Source organism: Musca vetustissima, unplaced genomic scaffold, assembly GCF_032173495.1.
Source record: "Musca vetustissima isolate MV318-11 ecotype Yass unplaced genomic scaffold, APGP_CSIRO_Mvet_v1 utg29807, whole genome shotgun sequence".
NCBI classification, from domain to species: domain Eukaryota; kingdom Metazoa; phylum Arthropoda; class Insecta; order Diptera; family Muscidae; genus Musca; species Musca vetustissima.
Genome location: NW_026874324.1, coordinates 17110 through 38854, shown reverse-complemented (window position 1 = coordinate 38854; position 21745 = coordinate 17110). Strand labels below are relative to the sequence as shown.

The window sequence follows — 21745 nt, the reverse complement described above, 5'->3', positions numbered from 1 at the left end:
TGAATTTAATCCAGAATAATGTGTGCCAAGTTTAGTGAAAATCGGTTGAGATTTCGATATAGCTCCGCTATATTATAGATTGATTTTAAGTAATTGACGAACAAAGGAACCAATATATGGCTGATAGGAACAAAACGTACTAATATTAGTATAACCTAAGCTGTGACAAGTTTCATTGAAATCGGTTCATATTTGGATATAGCATCCATATATAAAACAGGACTATTACAATTTCATGATAATAGTCCTGTTTAATATACCCATAGTGGTGAAGGGTATCATATAGTCGGCACCGTCCGACTTTACTACTTTCTTTACTGGTTTTTTAACTTGGTTTTTGGTCAAAAATCGGCGATTTTCAAAAAAAAAATTTTTTCAAAGGTCCGTTGCAAACCTTAACAAGCATTGGTATTGATTTACCAGCCCATTGAAAATCTTGAAAAATTAAAATCGAGAATGGGGAAGTTCCCTTAATTAAAAAAAAACAACGTACCACATTTTCTCTTACAAAATCTTTTATTTTTATTTCTGTACAAAAACACTTAACCAAAAATATTATCATAAATTCTATACCAAAAACCATTTGGTCTGAACATTTCATCGGCCTTCATGTCATCTAAATATTTTTTGTAGTTTTTCAGCGCGAATGGATCCAAAGGACCCCAATCTAATTTTGGTTTAAATGAGTTCGAGATACGTTCCCATAAGGTAGCACCAGTTCGTCGATGAACACCATAAATGGCCCACACAATTAATTGGCCAATGCCAAAGGCGGATAGACACCAACCGAAAACTAAAAAAAAAAAACAGTATATATATTTTTTAAAGAATTAAAAATAATGTGAATGAACTTACTGTAAACTCCAGTTTGAAAAGTATAACCATTGTATTCCACAGGTTTGTAATCCACCAGCATATAAATTAAAATGGCCGTCATTACGGCGGGCGTTATAATGCTCCAACATATGCGATAATACCAGGAGGTTTTAATGCCCAACATAAAATAGATATCTTTGCAAAGACGTTTGACACCTAAGGGAATACAGATGATAATGAGTGGGAACCGCATAGTTTCACCTTTATTAACTCACCATAAATCCATCCCACAGCTATTAATTCAAATATGGCCAATACCAAGGCCACCAAAGAGGCTCCATGAAAATCCAACAGAGTTAGGATATATTGTCCCCCGGGAGTTATATATAACAAACCACAAGCATACAAAGCAATCGATATGCCCACGACAATTATCCAATTCTTGGTATTCGTAAAACGATCCTTGATCACAGTCATAATACACGAAGCCATGCCGACATTACTGCCAATGCCCAAAACAAATAACATCAAGAAAAATAATACTGAAAAAATCTAAACAAAAAACTTTTGGAGTTTTGGGTTACGAACATGGAGGACGTGGCGTATTTACCTGAGGAACAAATTTAAACTTTGCTATTGCATCGGGATATGAAATGAAAGCCAATCCTGGGCCACCTTGCACCACACTTTTAATATCCGTTGTGCCAGATTCATGGGCCAAATTTCCCAATATTCCGAAAATTATAATACCAGAGAGCATTGATGTGAAGGTATCTAGGGTAGTGATGATGTTGCAGTCTCTAGAATAAAGGAATAGGAATTGCATATGAATAAAAAGAGTTTAATAGTTTACATTATAGATGAGTCTCTGTAAACGAGATTTGGGAGACTTTATAGACAAGCCGAAGGTAGACTCTAAAAAAGGTGGTGAGAAGAAATTATTTTAAAAATCTACGCCTTATTTAGACCTTGGAAAAAATTATTTTAAAAATCTACGCCTTATTTAGACCTTGGAAAAAATTATTTTAAAAATCTACGCCTTATATAGACCTTGGAAAAAATTATTTTAAAAATCTACGCCTTATATAGACCTTGGAAAAATTTATTTTAAAAATCTACGCCTTATATAGACCTTGGAAAAAATTATTTTAAAAATCTACGCCTTATATAGACCATGGAAAAAATTATTTTAAAAATCTACGCCTTATATAGACCTTGGAAAAAATTATTTTAAAAATCTACGCCTTATATAGAACTTGGAAAAAATTATTTTAAAAATCTACGCCTTATATAGACCTTAGAAAAAATTATTTTAAAAATCTACGCTTTATATAGAACTTGGAAAAAAATAGTTTAAAAATCTACGCCTTATATAGACTTAAAAAAAATAGTTTAAAAATCTACGCCATATATAGACCTCAGAAAAAATTAGTTTAAAAATCTACGCCTTATATAGACCTCAGAAAAAAATAGTTTAAAAATCTACGCCTTATATAGACCTCAGAAAAAATTAGTTTAAAAATCTACGCCTTATATAGACCTCGGAAAAAGTAGTTTAAAAATCTACGCCTTATATAGACCTCAGAAAAAATTAGTTTAAAAATCTGCACCTTATATAGACCTCAGAAATAATTAGTTTCAAAATCTACGCCTTACCTCAGAAAAAATAAGTTTAAACATCTAGGCCTTGGTTACGCCTTAGAAAAATTATTTTAAAAATCTACCCCTTGGCTGGGCCTTAGAAAAAATATTTAAAAAATCTACGCCTTGGCCGGGCCTTAGAAAAGATTATTTAAAAATCTAAAATAATTTGTTTTTCGTACCTCTTTATATTATGTCCGAAACGATTGAATGATGCATACATAATGATATTGCCAAAACAAATGGCCAATGAGAAGAACACTTGGGTAACGGCAGCATACCATACCTGGAAGAAATCAATATATAAATTTCTCACTTCCCCTGTCTCTCTTCAAATTCCACTCACTTTAGGATCCAATAATTTATCCCATTGAGGTTTCAAAAAATATAATACTCCATTAAACGCTCCGGGCAGTGTGAGTGACCTCACCAGCAATATAGCCATAATACAATATGGGAATAAGGCAAGAAAGTATGAAGCCTTACCGGAACTTTTGACACCTTTAATTGTAATTAAAGCTATTACCAGCCAAGAAACTGCCAAGGTTAGAGACAGACTCCAACTTGGATAGCCAATGCCATCATCTATTGTACTCTTTTCGCGTAATATTACATTTCTTAAAGAGATGGGGAGAGAGAGAGCAAATAAAAAGAAGAGAGAGAGAGAGAGTGATTATTAAATCCGAATCATTCTGTCCAAAAAGTGTACTTACATAAAATAAAATTCCGCTGACGATTTTTTAGCCTCATCTAACATTGTCATGTTCCCCATTGAATTCTCCGATGGTGGTTTCGAATCAAAACAGCCATCACCCCATTCTTCGCGACAATGACTCCAGGGCAGAATGGGATAAAAGGAATCAATAAAATAACGTAATGTTATAGCCATGAGGGTAGCATAATAAGTCGTAACAATGCCAGTACCAAAGACCTGACCATAGCCCACACCTAATAAAAAAAATTATTTGAATTAATTAAACTATAAACTATTGGTGCCTCTTACCTCTCATAATAGGTGCAAAATCAAAGACCTTTACACACCCTCGGCTGGAAAATTGGCCCAGCAACATTTCCATATAATACACCGGCTTGCCGACTAAAAATAATACTATAATATAAGGTATCACAAAAGCTCCACCACCATTGTCCAGAGCCGTAAACGGAAATCGCCAAACATTGCCAAGGCCCACAGATAAAGCTATACAGGACATTAGAAATTCAATGTCATTACCCCAATTAGCTCTTTGAGGTGTTTTGGTAAGCTCTGCTCCGTCATTTTGTGTTGGAAGATGCTGAAATTACAGATAAGGAAAATTATGTAGTTATGAGGTAGTATTTATAGACAAGACTTATATAGACATGAGAAAAAATTATTTAAAAAATTCACGCCTTATATAGAGCTGAGAAAAAATTATTAAACAAAATCCGTGCCTTATATAGACATCAAAAAAAAAAAAAAAAAAAATATTTAAAAAATCTACGTCTTATATAGACCTCAGAAAAAATATTCAGAAAAACCACGCCTTATATAGGCCTCAGAAAAAATATTCAGAAAAACCACGCCTTATATAGGCCTCAGAAAAAATTATTTAAAAAATCAACGCCTTATATAGACCTCAGAAAAATTATTTAAAAAATCAACGCCTTATATAGACCTCAGAAAAAATATTTAAAAAATCTACGCCTTATATAGACCTCAGAAAAAATTATTTACAAAATTCACGCTTTATATAGACCTCAGAAAAAAATATTTAAAAAATCCACGCCTTATATAGACCTCAGAAAAAAATAATTAAAAAATCAACGCCTCATATAGACCTCAGAAAAAATTAATTAAAATAATCAACGCCTTATATAGACCTAAGAAAAAAATATTAAAAAAAGGAGCCTATGTAGACGATCTGAAAATAAAAAATGTTAATTTTTAATTTTTACTTACATTGCCATTAAGATCGCCACCACCTCCGATTTCCGGTTTCGTTTCAATTTTTATTGTACTTCTAACCGATCCGGCACGTTCCTCGTCACCATCCAATGATTTACGATATTCACCAGGAATCGATGTGGTCGATGCATGACGTGACGGTACATATGCCAAATTTACAAAGGCACTGTGCCCATCGTTAGTGCTGGCAGCCATAGTGGAGCAACAACACTTTCAAAGGCAAAGTCAAATTCGCCAAACGACAGTACTTAAACCAGTTAGACTTTTTTGCTATGCTCCAACAATAATAAAATGTTTGTCAAGGACAATGGCATGATCTGCAACAAGAAGTAAGAAACTACATTTTCAATATTGACAATCAAAAAAGTGAATGAAAAATCAAACTTGTTTTTATTTGACCGACCAAAATGTACGAAATTGTTAAGAATGTTGTTGTTTGATTTGAAATATGACAAAATACGCAAAAAAAACCTTGCACCACAAGTGGTGTTCCATTACACTCAAATAAAAATGTTAACTGAATGTACTATGGCGACAAGTTGAGGCAATTCGAAAATGAATGAAGCCCACACGTTCTGAAGGCAACCAGGTGTTAAAGTTATAATTGAAATTGCGGTAATTTGTCGAAAGCTCATAAATTTTTTTATTTTTTGTAACACGACGATCTGACATGCATAATTATTAGAGGTAATTGCACCCAAATTGTTTATCGTTATTTGTTGTGACAAATAGCAAGAACTATTTGATTTATTGCTAACGAGGGACATCTGGAATGACAAATAAAGATTAACTATATTGTGGGTGTATTATAACTTAGGTTAGTTTTAAGAGAGGGTTGGTGTATTCCACCATTTGTAGCAATTTAACAATTCCCTAAATTTAGTCATCTGACTCCTGGACACGACCAGTCCAGGTTGCAACCTTGCTGGAGATGAGCTAGAACTGAACTATTAAAAACAAGCCATGTTGCTACACGAATCTTATTTGTACAATGATTGCCATCGAAGTCCATTCTGTAAATAAGGCAGAGCTGCTACTACAACAACTGATCTGTATTGACTTTGTTAAATTTTTAGAATACATCTTGAAATAAGTTCGGTGGCAAAATGATATCAACCTTGTCAAAAAATTTGTATTTTTTCCTATTTCTTCTGCAAATCTATTGGCCAAAAATGAACCACAACAATTTGTAAAATGGTTCGAGGCTATTTTCTTCTGTAGAATATGAAAGAGATACACTAATTATAGCAACCATCCAAATTTCAGTTCGCTTGAAAGAACGCCGGGTCTATTTCATTATATTCCGTAGTTGGACAGCAACTCTTTCTCTCTCTCTTTTTCTAGATCATGAAGATACTTCCTGACTTGCCTAGTTGGCGGATACTTGTACATATGATGGTGCTTCGGATGGCTTCTTTTGTACCACTTAAACAGATATTGCATCGACATCTTGTTGTGTCGACGCACAGGAACGATCTTCGTATTCTAATGTAAGTGGTCTAGTTGTTGCAGCCCTCTGGCAGGATTGAATATTTTATCATGTTTGGTAGATCACACTGTAGCTGCATAGTTTACCACAAACCGGCCTATAGCTCTATAGGTTGTTAACAAGGTTTCTTTATCAGCTCTCCAAGTGCTTCCGCATAGTAATTTGAAAACATCCTGAACTTTGAGGTAGGTTGTGATCGGAAGTTGTTGTCTTCCCCGCATGCTCTACACCTGCTTCTTACACATTTATTATCGTAAAAATATTGTCAATATGCCGATATCCTTTGGTTTAGCAATAAGATTTACTTGGTTTTATGCGCGCATTTGGATCTCTTAATAATATTTTTGAAGAATCGTTTTGGAATCTGGTAGAGAAAGTGAAATTTATTCCCCGGTTCCTCAATAACAAGTCCTCGACCGTCCTTCGTATCGTATAAAAACCGATACGATTTCCGTATTTTGAGTTTTTTTGGAAAAAAATTAATAAACAAATCTACAACTTACATATACCTCAGAACAAAAAAATATTTATCTAAAAAACATCTACGCCTTATATAGAAAAAACCTATTTAAAGGAAAGTAAGGAAAGTTCAAAAGTCGGACGGAGCCGACTATATGATACCTTTCACCACTTTGTATACATTCAAGAGATGCTAATAAATACAATATCCTGTAGATAGAACATACATATGATCTTAAGAGGGCCATTGAAATGGAATGGGGTGAAAATAAATGTGTGATCTACATAGATATTTGAACCAACTATACCATTCTGAAATCTATGAAAAATTGTATGTCAATCATATTCTTTTGGTTACCATTTCTATGAAATAGAGCATGGTTATGGTGCTATATGCAAATCTGGACCTAATTGAGCATCCGTGGCATACAGCGTTTGGTATGCTGCAGCACAGAGTGCTGTCCACAATTTTATCTCGCGTATATGGAACAGACGTAAGCTCCTCGGTGCACCATTTACCTAAAATCGGACGAAACTATATATGAGAGCTCTATATAAATCTGAACTGATTTTCACAAAACGTCGTATATATTATTATGGACCTATCTCAACACGTTATTCCAAATTATGTATTAATCGGACAGTATTTTGGAGTTTGGTGCACCATTTACCAAAAAATCGCTAGATACATCCAAATCTAAACCGTTTTTCATAAAACTTCTTATACATCAATGTAAATCTATTTTAATACCCCTGCAAAATGTCTCAATAGAAATAAATTTTGAAAGTTTGGTGCATAATTTAAATAAAATCGAACAAAACTATATATATAGAAGCCATACCTAAATCTGAACCGATCTTCACGAAACTTAGCACGCATCATCTCTGGCGCAATTTAGTACGCCGTGTAAAATTTCGTGCAGATCGAAAGGTATATAGATACTTTGGTACACCAATTACATAAAATCGGACAAAACTATATATGGGAGCTATATCTAAATCTGAACCGATTTCCACGAAACATAGCGCACATCATTCTACACTCGATTTAGTACCCTATGCCAAATTTCGTGCAAATCAAAAGATATGTAGGGACTTTGATTCACCATTTCTATAAAATTTGAACCGATTTTTACGAATCTAAACACACATCATTCTGCACTTAATTCAGTAAGCTATGTAAAATTTCGTGCAGATCGAAAGATATATGCATATCATCGAAAGATATACACACATCATTCTAGACCTAATTTAGTACGCTGTGCCAAATTTCGTGCAAATCGAAGGATATATAGGGACTTTATTTACATTACATTAAATCGGACGAAAATATATATGGGAACTATATATAAATCCAAACCGATTTTCACGAAACTTAACACACATCATTTTGCACTTAATTCAGTACGCTATGCCAAATTTCGTGCAAATCGAAAGACATATAGGGATTTTGGTGCACCATAAACATAAAATCGGACGAAACTATACATAGGAGCTATATCTAAATCTGAACTTAGCACACACCTAATTCAGTACGCTACGCCAAATTTCGTGCAAATCGAAAGATATATAGGTACTTTTGTGCACTATTTTCCTTAAATCGGACGAAAAAATATATGGGAGCTATATCTAAATCTGAACCGATTTTCATGAAATTTAGCACACATCTTTCTAGAATTAATTTAGTACGCTATGCCAAATTTCGTGCAATTCGAAAGATATATAGGAACTTTGGTGCACCATTTACATTAAATAGGACGAAAATATATATGGGAGCTATATGTAAATCTGAACCAATTTTTCCCAATTTCAATAGGGTTCGTCCTTGGGCCAAACAAATGAGCTGTGCCAAATTTCATCCAATTCGGATCATAAATGCGACCTGTACTTTGTTTACAATTTAACATGGACAGACAGACGGACGGACATGCATAAATCGACTTAGAAAGTGATTCTATGCATATTCTCAAAAGGAACCATGTGTCTATCTCGTTTCCTTTTGCCTGTTACATACATATGCACAAAGACATAATACCCTGTACCACAGTGTGGTGAAGGGTATAAAAATCTAGGCCTTATATAGACCTCAGAAAAAATTATTTAAAAAATGTACGGCTTATATATACCTCACAAAAAATTATGTAAAAAAATTTACTACTTACATAGACCTCAGAAAAAATTATTTTAAAAATCTACGCCCTATATAAATCTCAGAAAATATAATTAAAATCTATTGCTTAAATACAGCTCAGAAAAAATATTTAAAAATATAAAAAATTTAAAAAAATCTACGCAAAAATTATTATTAAAAAAACACGTGTTATATAGACATCAGAAAAAAAAATATTTAAAAATTCCGCGCCTTATATAAACCTCAGACAAGTTATTAAAAAAATCAACGCCTTATATAAACCTCAGAAAAATTATTTAAAAAATCCACGCCTTATATATTTTCAGGAAAATATTAATTAAAAACATTTAAAAAAGAAAAACAATATTTAAAAATTCCACGCCTTGTATAGACCTCAGAACAAAATTATTGAAAAATGCCACGCCTTATATAGACCTCAGAAAAAATAATTTGAAAAATTTCACGCCTCGGAAATATTATTAAAAAATCTACGCCTTATATATATTTCAGAAAAAAAAATATTTAAAAAACCCACGCCCTATATATCATTCAATATCTTTCATATAAAAACAAAAGTACTCTTTATATAGGACCTCAGGAAAAAATATTTAAAATATCTACACCTTGGCATGGCCTCAAAAAATATTTAAAACCAGTGAGCGGAGCAGTATAGTCGGACGGGCCGACCATATAATACCCTACACAACTTCCACGAAAGTCTAACTTTGCGTTATTTGCACCCTCTTGACACCCGACTAAAGGTCAACAAATATTAGCAATATTCAGTAGACGAGGGCTGTACTTGTCCAGATTCTCTTTATGTTGGGATGTTGGGCTTTCAATTGTGACCTATAGACTGAGTAAAAAAAACACAAAAAGTTAAGTTTTCGGTCGACTTCATCCCAAAATTATTATCTGATCATCACCGAAAATTATAAGCGTTGTCCTTGACCATAACTGGAATCTCATGGACATTTTCTCCGCCCTCTAGTGTGGTATTGGGTTACTAAATAATGTCTGAATACGTAAGCACCTGTAAATATTTAAGTGTAACTCCCACATCTGAGTACATACGACCATATAATTGTTATCAATTTAAAGGTCAACCACTCCTCTTGAACACACTATAAACTTCTCGGGTCTTTGTCCTTCAGGGGCAAATATATACCCCATAGAATACAAATTTTGTAATTTTTCACACAAAAGTCAGGGTTCTTTTGACCCGCTAAATATTGACCGATCTTTATCAAAACAGGCATGCTTATTCTTTGGCCCGATCCCCTTCTCCATGCAAAAATTCGCGGTGTTTGGGCCATAATTGCCATAAAATTTCGTTAAGATTGGTCCATAACTGTGGCCTGTATCGTGTTTACAAATTATAATGGACAGACAGACGGACGGACACACATGTCTAGATCGACACAGCTAGTCGAGATATGACGATCGGTATACTTAAAGGAGGGTCTAGGACCAATATTTCGCGGCGTTACAAACTTTTGGAGCTGCACAAAGCTATAATACCCTGACTACATAGTTGTGTAGGGTATAAAAATCTACCTTTTAAACTTTATTTAAGGGAACCCCCCCATTCTCGATTTTTTATTTTTAAGATTTTAAATGGGCTGGTAAATGAATACCAATGCTTGTTAAGGTTTGTAACTTTGCACATATATATTTGAAGATTTAAAAAGGAAGAAAAATAATTTACAAAAAATTTTTGTTGTTGTTTTTTGTGGTCACTGTAACATCGGAATCCGAAAATTTCAACGGTTTTAGAAAGAGTACATGTCTCGCTCTAAAATTAACAAAATGGCGGACCTTTGAAAAAATATTTTTGAAAATCGCCGATTTTTTACCAAAAACCAAGTTAACAAATAAGGAAGATTTTCACCGATTGGGTTTATCCTAGTTCATACGATAGCTATACACTCACAGAGAAACGTGTAAAAATTTGAAATCGATTGGGTTATTAGTTTTTGAGTTATCGTGCCCGCCATTCGCAAAAAAATGTTTAGAGAAAAACGCGTTTAAAGTTTGAGAAGCCCTTAAGCCGTCACTTGATGCTGACACAATAAATCGGCTATATCTTCAAGAGTTCTTGAGATTTTAACTTGAAATTTTGCAGGGACATTCTTGAATTAGTGTAGATTAGAATTAAGTCAACAAAAATTTTGACCCCGAGAATGGGGAAGGTCCCCTTAACCGAATAGCCTAATCTGATATTTCAGTTCTCATTGTGAATTTGATATTGATTCACTTTGGGTAGAGCTTCCATATAACGGAACCACAAATTTTCGGAATTTTGAGTATTTTGGAAACGTTCTTCGACCGGATTCTCAGTGAGTACAATATTTCCCTATCAAAAATTTTAAGCACAATTTCTGGATAGACCCCTTATGTGCAAGTTATTCAACCAAATTTAATATTTTGGGTTCTCATTGCGTGTCAAATGTTTTTACAACAATTTTTCAATATCATTCCACGCTTTGGTACTACCAACAGCAGTTCGGCCCGGAAGAAAATAACGACATTTTCAATTATTTTAAATTGCTACTAGATGCAATATATAAATGCAATAACCACCTCAATACACCGTCTATTATAATACGGTGGGAAAAACTCGCATATCATTGTAATACACATTATCTGGATTATCTCTTACTTTATCACAAAATGATGATTATGATTATAAACATTATTTTTATAGAGATAAACAAAATTGACATGAAAAATATTTAAGATGAAATGGAAGATAAGATTAACACTCAGATAGAATTTTATTTAGTTATCATGTGGGTCATGATATTATGGGACAATACACTTTTTTATAAGTACATATTTACACAAGGTGTAGGAGTAGTATGTTCAGTCAGGTTAGAACCTTTTTGGGCGCAATATTTTTGAAGTTAGCACAAGTCGGCTCAAAAATATTGCTAAGTGGTGTATATTTTGTTTGTGGTTTTTGCTCTTAAACATTATAGAATATTTGACATAATATGCTTTGTAAACTTTTCTAGAAAACCAAGATTTGTATCAGAACCTAAATTGACCTTAAACCACTATCAAAACAAAACATCTCATATAGATATCCAGTCGAAATTGGAATAGTCAAAAAAAGCAGAGCTTTGGGGATTTTTAGATTTCGTCGGTGTTGGTCGCTATAAGCGATAGCGACAATAAAAAAGAGTGGAACTCTTCGGAATTTTTAAATTTCGTCGTTCCATTTTATATTGGTTTCATTTTTATTGGATTTTCGCACCACCATTTCATATTTCTTTCATTAACTTATTAATCGATGCCTCAACAGTAATTACTATAATTGTTTGCATACTTTATTTTAAAATTCCGAAAACATCTCTAAAATAATGACTCACTTCACCAAAATGTTGCAAATTCATTGATTGTTGTTGGTTGCATGCATCCCCGGTTGCGAGTATGTGGGAGTTTCTTTCAAAGGTTGTTTGGTGTTGCATGATTTCAAAACCCTGTCGTTAGATTCACATACTGTCGTGAACAAAAAAAAAAAAAAAACTACAACAAATAGTACTGGTGTTTATCTCAAATCCATTAACTATGATAGAGCAATGAGTAACGCTTCTATTGACACCGTGACTTCACAATACCGGCAACTGAAGTTATGCTGACATCGAACATATTTCAGTGCTGGAGTTCGGAGATATTGGGGTATTCCAAAGGAAAAATAATTTACAATATTCCAACAAGTCTAGGTAACAATTTATTTAGTATTAAACAAGTAGAAACCTAGTTATGTTCGTGCGGGCGAACTTCTTATTCTGAGGTGTACATTCTTAGCTGGCTTATGATAGAACGGTTGTTCCATAAGCCGAGCTTAAAAAAGAGTTCCAGGCGCGTCGGTCTTGTGCGCATCTCATCCAATATGAAATGCATGGCCTTCCCCTTCTGCGTGCAACATCACTTTTTGAGCTGGGTCATCTTTATCCATTCTTACAAGATGGCCTAGCCAACGTAGTCGCTGTAGCTCGATCCGTCTGACTATGTCGATGTCCGAGTCTACAAGACGCTAATATTACCCGTGATGTTGTATGGATCTGAAGCATGGGTACTTGCGCAAGCTGATGAGGCAGCTCTTGGAGTGTTTGAGAGAAAAATTCTCCGGAAGATCTGTGGACCGATCTGCGTCGATGGTGAATCTCACCGTCGAATGAACCATGAGCTATACCATCTATAGCTCATGCTTCATTCAACGGCGATATTCACCATCGACGCAGATCGGCCCATGGATCATCCGTAGAATTTTTCTCTCAAACACTCTAAGAGCTGCCTCATCTGCTTGCGCAAGTACCCATGCTTCAGATCCATACAACAGCACAGGTAATATTAGCGTCTTGTAGAGTGTGAGTTTGGTCTGGCGAGAGGTGGACTTGCTTTTGAGATGCTTACTCTGACCGTAGTAGCATCTGTTGGCCAACACTATCCTCCTCCGGATTTCAAAGCTGATGTTATTAGTTTTGTTTATGGCGGTACCGAGGTATATAAAATCGTTCTCTAACCCGAAGCTGTAGTTTTCAAGTTCCACAGTTGGTCCGAGTCTTCTGGACGTCTTGCGTGTTGATACCGTCAGCTTAGTCTTTTTGCCATTTACTACCAGTACCACTTTTGCAGACTCCTTCTCAATTCGTCCAAAGATGGCTGTTACCGCTCGCAATGTTCTACCCATTGTGTCGATGTCGTCGACGTAGGCGAGTAACATATGCTGTTTGGTGTGCAGAGTTCCATTTCTGTTCACATTTGCATCTCGTATGACCGTTTCAAGCAGGATGTTGAACAGGACACACGACAACCTGTCACCTTGTCTGAATCCTCGTTCGGTATTGAAGGGCTCCGAGAGGTCCTTTCCTACTTCAACTGCTGACATTATACCAGTTACAGTTATCTTGCATAGCCGTATTAATTTAGCAGGAATGCCGAACGCTGCTGACCAATGCAGCATTAAGTCGATTTCGTCCGTTTTTCCAGTATTTGGCGCAGTGTGAAAATCTGGTCAATGGTGGATTTGCCAGGCCTGAAGCCGCATTGGTATGGTCCAATAATGTCACTGTCACTTGACTTCAGTCGTTCACACAGCACGCTGGATAGAACTTTATATGCGATGGGAAGGAGACTAATTCCTCTATAGTTCGATTCATATCGTCCTGTCACCTTTTCTGTACATGCGACACAGGATGCTGAGGTTCTGATCATTGGGAATGTATTCCTCTATCCAAATTGTACTAATCAGATGGTGCATGCTCCTGACCAGCATCTGGCCACCAGTCTTGAATAGTTCGGCAGGTAACCCATCAGCTCCTGCTGCTTTGTTGTTCTTGAGCCGATTAATTGCTTTTAATACCTCATCTTGGCTAGGTGGTATATGCTCTATACCGTCATCTCTTATTGGTTCTGGGGTATCTTCTTCACCGCCACTATTTGATACCAGAAGCTTTTCAAAATGCACCTTCCAGATCCTCAGCACGCTGTCTGTATCTGTTACCAGGTTTCCATCTTCATCTCTGCAGGAGAATGTACCTGCGCCAAGGCCTTCGGATTGGTGTTTTACTCGTTGGTACAATTTCCGTACTTCATTCTGACTCCTTTACATCTCGATTTGCTCACGCTCCTCTCTCCTTTTCTCCTGATAATTCTCCATCGCACTACGTGTTGCTACTGTCTGCAGGGTTGCCCTATACGCTGTGTTTTTCGCATCAGTAGCATTACGACACTCCTGACCGTACCATGAGTTTCTTGGTGGTGGTTTTTGGTACACAAGTGTTGCTTTTGCTGCAGTTTGTAGGGAGTGGACAATTCTTTGCCATTGTTCTACTATACTATTATAGGGACAAGAAGTGCTTTCGTCAAACAGGCGGGTAAGTTGAGCGGAGTAGGTCTCTGCTACATGCCCCTCGGATCGATCGAATGTCTAAAACAGTGGATGAATGCTTTCCGTCTATCACAACATGATCGATTCGATTTCTTGTTGTTCGATCGGGAGAAATCCAGGTGGCCTTGTGTATATCGAAATGCTTGACTCTGTTTCTGCTAATTACCATGTTTTTTGCTGCCGCGATGTCAGTCAACCCACAGCCGTTGTCGGATATTTCTTCATGGAGGCTGAATTTTCCGACGGTGGGACCAAAACTATTTTCCCTTCCGATTTTTGTATTACAGTCTCCTAGCAGAAATTATAGGCGCTCGTAAACATTTCTGGTCTGTTCATCTTTGTCTTCCGTCGGAGCATGGACGCAAACAAGACTTATGTAGAAGAATTTCGCTTTTATGCGGATTATAGCAATTCGCTCATCTACTGGAGTGAATCTGTAGACGGGGTCTTTATTCTCCTATTAACCATAAATCCGCATCCAAATTCACGTCTCGTTTCATTGCAGCTATAACACAGGGCGTAATCATCTGATTTACCTATGTCAGTCCCTTTCCATCGCATTTCCTGTAAGGTAATAATAAATCGAAAACTGTTCCAACGTCTCAACCCATTTTTTATAGTTCTAATGGGGTGAAATCTCGGTCCATATCATCAGCTCACTATTTCAACGGATGATTAAAGTAGCTACCATAATTGGGATAAAAGAGGGCCAATCAGATCCGTTGCTTGGAATCTATCATCCCTTACGTCAACATAGGCATATATTCGGATTTTCTGAGAGAGGGTATAATACGATCTGAGATTCCTAACAAATTACTACCGCCCTATTATTTTGTACAAATATCAAATTATACCCAGTACTTTCGGGAAGAATGCGATTATGATCTTCAATAAAAATATGATGACTATGTTACAAGTTATTTTGTAAAATAAAACAGCATATATAACAGGTAGCTCAGGAAAAATATACATCAGTAAAAATTCTAATTTGGATGAAAGAAATAGCTACCACACCAGTACATAAAATATGAATGTTGCGATAAACGCAAAAATTACATAAATTTTTGTATTATGCGAATTTTCTATGCTCGATTCAAAATGAGATAACTCTAGTGAGGTCCATTTGGAACGTGGAGCATCCGTTTGCCATTCTAGAATTCACATTTCCTTTGGTCTTCGTTACACCCTAATATCGCTCCTCAAGTATACCCATCAAATGTGTGTACTTCACAAAACACAGCAAACAAATAAGGTTGCAAACGAAAACAAAAGCCATCAGAGAACACACTTTTTGTTTTGCCGAAATGAGGGATTGCTCAATGTTTGTCTGTTTGTCATTTGGCCTTTGGAAGTTGCAGTCAGGTGGCACTATTATGCATGCGGCATGGCATGGTGGCACAAAGTAGCAGCAGTGATATTTATATATATTTTTTGTATTGTTGATTATGAATATGATTTTGTTGCAATATCTTTGTGGTATTCATATTTTTTGTTGAGCGCTTCGCATTTGTAGCTGATAATTTAACGACAACAACAAAAAAGAGGAAAAAAGGTTATCGGATAATTTTCTTTTGGGTTACCGACACACTGGATACAGATGCGAAGTATTACTTAATATGGGTTCCAAATATAAGCTTGTTTCAAATAGGATCCGGATTCTACGTTTCGACGATTCAATTTCACAAACATTTGGTCAACACTTTTAATATAGTTTCTTTCCGAATGTATTATTATTAATAAACACAAGTTACGAAGTATCTAAATATATTCTAAAAAATTTGCAATATTACCGAAAATATTGTAGGCTTAAATCTTATCCACAGCGGAATTGCGCAAATACTGTCACGCAAGGCTACATTTGTTTTCGTTGAGACTTCGGTAATAAAAAATTTGAAATTTGAAGTATTTTTTATAATTATTGAAGGTTTCTATTTGCAATTCTGCAATAAAACAATTTTGCAATGTGAATTATAACGAGGGCAATAACACAAATAATTTATCGCTTCAATATTTATTTTTGCACTCAGAATTCTTAGAATGATTATTGATTCATTCGCAAGGTGAATGAGAGGTGAATGTCATTTGTATTGTGATAGGTTACTAGTATCCGAAAGGGGGGTATTTATAAAAAAAAAACAATAGGTTTGTTCTTGTAATTTATCATAATTATATATCTGACCCTAAATAAACTTCTTTCGGAACCGTTTTAAACCAACATTTAGACCACAACTATAAGCGTGGATTAAAAAAAAAAAATAATTTATATAATATATGAATAGTGTTGAGAAAGTGTTGCCAATGTCCGGATTTCTGCAATTTATGAATGCAATTCATAAAAGTTTCTTGTTGGAAAGAGTATCTTGTTGGAAAAAGCGTAACAACACTTGCTTGACATATTATATCTGGTATTTATATCGAAATAATTTGGAAAATACATATGCGAATTTTATAATAGCAATGCAGTGTCTGAAATAAACAAACAATAAAATGGTTGATTTCTCCGGAACCTGTCATCTTCTTGCACAACTACCGAATGTCATAGAGATCGAAAAGTATGAGAATTATAGATGATTATGGCATTGGATGCCATTATGTCTGATCTTGTACATGACTGATCTTGTAAGTTTCTTCTATCTGAGAAATTCATGGATGGCTGAAATGAAACTTCCACAGTTAATAATGATCGATGGAGAACATATTCTGATCACCAATTAATCCAAGATATTGGGTGTTACAACTTTTACAAGTCGTCTGCAAAAGCCACATCACCCCTGTCATAGCCTTATGAAGGGGCTCCCAGACACGTCAGGAATTATCTTCTTGATCTAGAGATAGTTGTCCAAAGCTACAAGCGTATGAGCCTCAATATCAACTGGCCTATCAGGCAGGTCTGAATAATATGTGCAAAAACCTATGACCAATTTGGCAAATAGTCCATGTTTTAGTTTAAGTATTGCGGTATGTATAGTTCGAATTAAACCGAAATAAGCCGCGAGTTCACCCATAAGAACTATAAACAATGGATTGAGATGTCGGGTTAGTTGCCCACATCTGGAAAACCGGTCCTACTATGAAAAAGCACCACCTAATGTTGACGACCCCCGAAAACGAAAAAAGGACTGCTTTGTCGGAAGTACTCAAGAAATATGAAGACGATATTATTGCCTTACAGGAAATTCGATGGAAAGAACAGGCGATTAAGCACTGATAGACGAAAGACATATTTTACGAGCGCCTAGAAACAGCATGTGACTGCTGCCCTGTCCATGATAATAAGATATCTTTGGCCCCACCGTCGGAAAATTCAAACACCATGAAGAAAAATCCGACAACGGCATGGAGTTGATTGATTCCGTGGCAGCAAAAACATGGTAGTTAGCAGCACCAGATTCAAGCATTTTGATATACACAAGGCCACCTGGATTTCTCCCGATGAAGCAACGAGAAACCAAATTGATCATGTTGTGATAGACGGAAGACATTCATTCAGTGTTTTAGACATTGGATCGATCCGAGGAGCGAATATCGATTCGAAACATTAACTTGTAGCAACCAAGGTTCGCACTCGTCTTAATGTAGCAGCAAGGTGCGATCTAACACAACACGGTAACTCAACGTCGAAAAGCTGCAAGTACAACAGATTGCAGAAGTCTACTCCGCTCAACTTAGCCACCAGATTGACGAAAACACTCCTTGTCCCGAAAATGATATAGAAGCACAATGGTAAAGAATTGCAAACTCCCTACAAACTGCAGCAAAATCCATGGTACGATCAGGAGTATCGTAATGCTACTAATGTAAAAAACGCAGCGTATAGGACAACCCTGCAGACAGTAGCAACACGTAATGCGATTGAGAATTATCGGGAGAAAAGGAGAGAGGAGAAACGTATTTTCAGAAAAAAGAAGAAAGAACAAGAAATACGTTAGCGTGAGCAAATCGAGATGTTCCGGAGTCAGAATGAAGTCCGGAAATTTTACCAACGAGTAAAACACCAAACCGAAGAAGAAAACTGGTGGCAGATACAGACAGCGTGCTGAGGATCTGGAAGGAGCAATTTGGGAAGCTTCTGGTATCAAATAGTAGCAGATAAGAAGATATCCCAGAACCAATAATAGATGATGGTATAGAGTGTATACCACCTAGCCAAGATGAGGTCAGAATAGCAATTAATCGGCTGAAGAACAATAAAGCAGCAGGAGCCGACGGGTTACCAGCCGAACTATTCAAGACTTGTGGTCAGACTCTGATCAGGAACATAGCTCCCACTTTATGAATTGTATTTTCTAACCGAAGTGGTTATATATGGGGATTTCGATGATTTCGTGGTTAGCTCCATAAAGGTCCTGGTATTCGTTAAAAGGTCAATATAGCCCCTATACATGTGTTAAATAAAAATATTTAATTATTATCACGTGCTCATTTCATTAAATTTTTGCTGTGCTGTCTGGGGGCTTAACCTGAAAACCACAAATTATTATGCCAATATAGGTATTAAAGTATATGTGTGCAACTTAAATACAAAATTCCCCACTGTGTTGTCATTAAGATTTCATAATTTGTTTATTATTATTCGTTTTTTACTCTCACTTTGTTTTGTGTTATAAAAATTTACGATGCCGGTATACTACTCGTAGTGAGTAAACACGAAAGCAGAACAAAAGTTTTTTCTCTACTTCGGTTTATCTCTTAAGGTTATTTGACAAGAGTCTCGAGTCTCGTCAAAATACAATATAATCGTCATAAATGTATAAAATATAAACAAAACATTTATGTATGTAGGTTTGTAAATTTGCATAAGAAAACAGCAACAACGAAACAGCCTAAGACACTAGAATCTCTTAACAATTGCAGTCATTCATAGCTATGACAATGATTATTGAGATAAGTTTTTGTATTTTATACGATTTTTGTTGTTGTTCCTAATGCTTTTTGGTTCTTATTACCGATTAAGAATGTGGGGAATGTTGTTAAGGCGATGAAGGTGCTAACGTTAAAGAATAAATGTATGTATGTATGTCAAAATGATAAGAACAATACGCTTAGATTAATAGTGGTGATAGATAGTAGATATAAGCAGGTTATATGAGTTCAAAGTTTGGAATTTTTGAACATGTCGTAAAATAACTTGGATCAACAACATCTGATTTGCATAATGATTAGATAGAAGCAATCAATCTTTGAATTTCTCTTCTATCTGACATAAAATCGTTAATAACTATATATGTAATTCTAATTCTGGTTTTGCGAAATATGTTATGGCGTATTGAAGAATGCTCAATGCCATTATTGGACCACACCAATGCGGCTTCAGACCTGGCAAATCTACTATTGACCTGATTTTCACTCTGCACCAAATCCTGGAATCCACGAAAAACACGACGACACAATCCACCTATTCGCCGGCAATAAAGCCGCATTCAATTAATGTCTGAAAAGACCTATCGTAACCCTTTAATATTGAGCGAGGATTCAGACAAAGTGACAGTTTGTCATGTGATATTTTTAATATATTGCTGGAAAAGGTCATACGAGAGGCAAAGGTGAACAGAAATGACACTCTGTACACCAAACAACACATGTTACTCGATGACATCGATATAATGGGTCGAACATTGCGAGCGGTAACAGCCATCTTTGAACAAATTAGGAAGGGGTCTGCCAAAGTGGGTCTGGTAGTAAATGGCTAGAAGACCAAGCTGATGGCATCAACGCGCAAGACGTCCAGTAGACTCGGAACAACTGTGGAACATGAGAACTGCAGCTTCGAGTTAGTCAAAGATTTTTTATACCTTGGTACCGCCATACATGAAACTAATGACCTCAGTTTTGAAATTCGGAGGATACTGTTTGCTACCATGGTCTAAGTAAGCAGTTTAGAACCAATGTCACCTACCGCCAGACCATACTCACACTCTACAAGACCCGTGCCAGCAAGGTACACAGGATTTCATATTTGGCGGTAGTACAAAATGAAAAAATTCGCTGTTGCAAACATAAATTTACTGTGAAACATAAATTTACTGTCATTTCGGGGCGGGTACTGTCGGGTACTTGCGCAAACAGATGAGGCAGCTCTTGGAGTGTTTGAGAGAAAAATTCTCCGAAAGATCTATTGGCCGATCTACGTCGACGGTGAATATGGTCGAATGAACCATGAGCTGTACAATCTATTCTCGGTCATCGACATAGTCAGACGTATCGAGCTGCAGCGACTATGTTGGCTAGGTCATGTTGTGTGAGAATGGATGAGGATGCCCCAGCTCAAAAGGCATATAAGAACGTGCCAACTGATGGATCACATAGAAGAGGAAGACCACGAATTCGATGGAAAGATCAAGTGGAAGAGAACATTTTGGCACATGGCCTTTCGGCTTATGGAAAAAATGTTATGTAACAAGACAGCTAAGTAAAGTAGATAATGTCATGGTAATGAAAGGTAGTCTTATGGTCATATTTTATTTCTTATTATACCCCCACCAAACGGTTGAGTGTATATTAAATTAACCATTCAGTTTGCAATACCTTGCAACATACTTGTCCATGTTCAGTATTTTTAAGGTTTTCCAATTAAAGGCGCTGTAATTTGGCATTCGTGGTATAAATATAACCATCATATATAGGTCTTGCCCATTTAAAATCAGGAATACTTTCCAGTTATTTGCCAAAAAGGGTATTTTGCGGTGCCAATAGAGTGTATCGGTCCTCAATTATAGATATAGCTCCCGTATAACGGAAGAACACAATTTAATTTGCCGGATTTAGCCGCATTGCAGTTCCGCATCTATGCAATAAATAATCAATATATGTATTTTAAAGTGTTTGGACACTGACAAATATCCATGCTTAAAATGATCAATATAGGTCCATGTTTTGTCATGGCATCCGTAAAAAAGGTTATGTTCATTTTCGATATAATATTTAGAAGGTTTTAACCGCATGTTTCAAACGAAGGAGTTGTAAATTTTGGATTTTTGGATATATATATATCCCTCTTTGCTGAAAAAGATCAATATAGTTCCATGTTTGGAAAAGCCATCATATAAAGATCCTCCACCATGTTCGGTACTTTGATGGTTTTAGTTGCATTTTCTAAACAAAGTTCAAATTATTAATATGTCAGATTTCTAGAAAAAAATGGAGTGTATATTTGTCATTCCACTTTCAAAGGCGAAATATTCACGCGAGGCCCCATAAAGTATACATTATTGATCAGAATCGAATTCTATATCGATTTATCGTCTGTAGAAATCACGATAGAGATCACAATTTGAAATTTTGCACTGCCATTACTATTACGTATAGTATGTTTGGTTTTGCTAATGGAGTATATAAGTCGACGTTTTCCTAAAATAAAACCAGTGA

At 35.8% G+C, this 21745-nt stretch overlaps 1 protein-coding gene across 1 annotated transcript; it reads right to left on the bottom strand.

Moving 5' to 3' along the window:
* Positions 1 to 542: 542 nt before the first annotated feature.
* Positions 543 to 4597, bottom strand: LOC133332582 (sodium-dependent nutrient amino acid transporter 1-like). The gene is made up of 9 exons (XM_061540963.1): positions 4397 to 4597; positions 3461 to 3749; positions 3171 to 3405; positions 2804 to 3074; positions 2640 to 2743; positions 1427 to 1616; positions 1092 to 1368; positions 856 to 1032; positions 543 to 793 (listed from the first exon to the last, which is right to left on the bottom strand). The coding sequence occupies exons 1-9, from the start codon at positions 4595 to 4597 to the stop codon at positions 543 to 545; spliced, it is 1995 nt and encodes a 664-aa protein (XP_061396947.1).
* Between the last annotated feature and the right edge of the window lie 17148 nt (positions 4598 to 21745).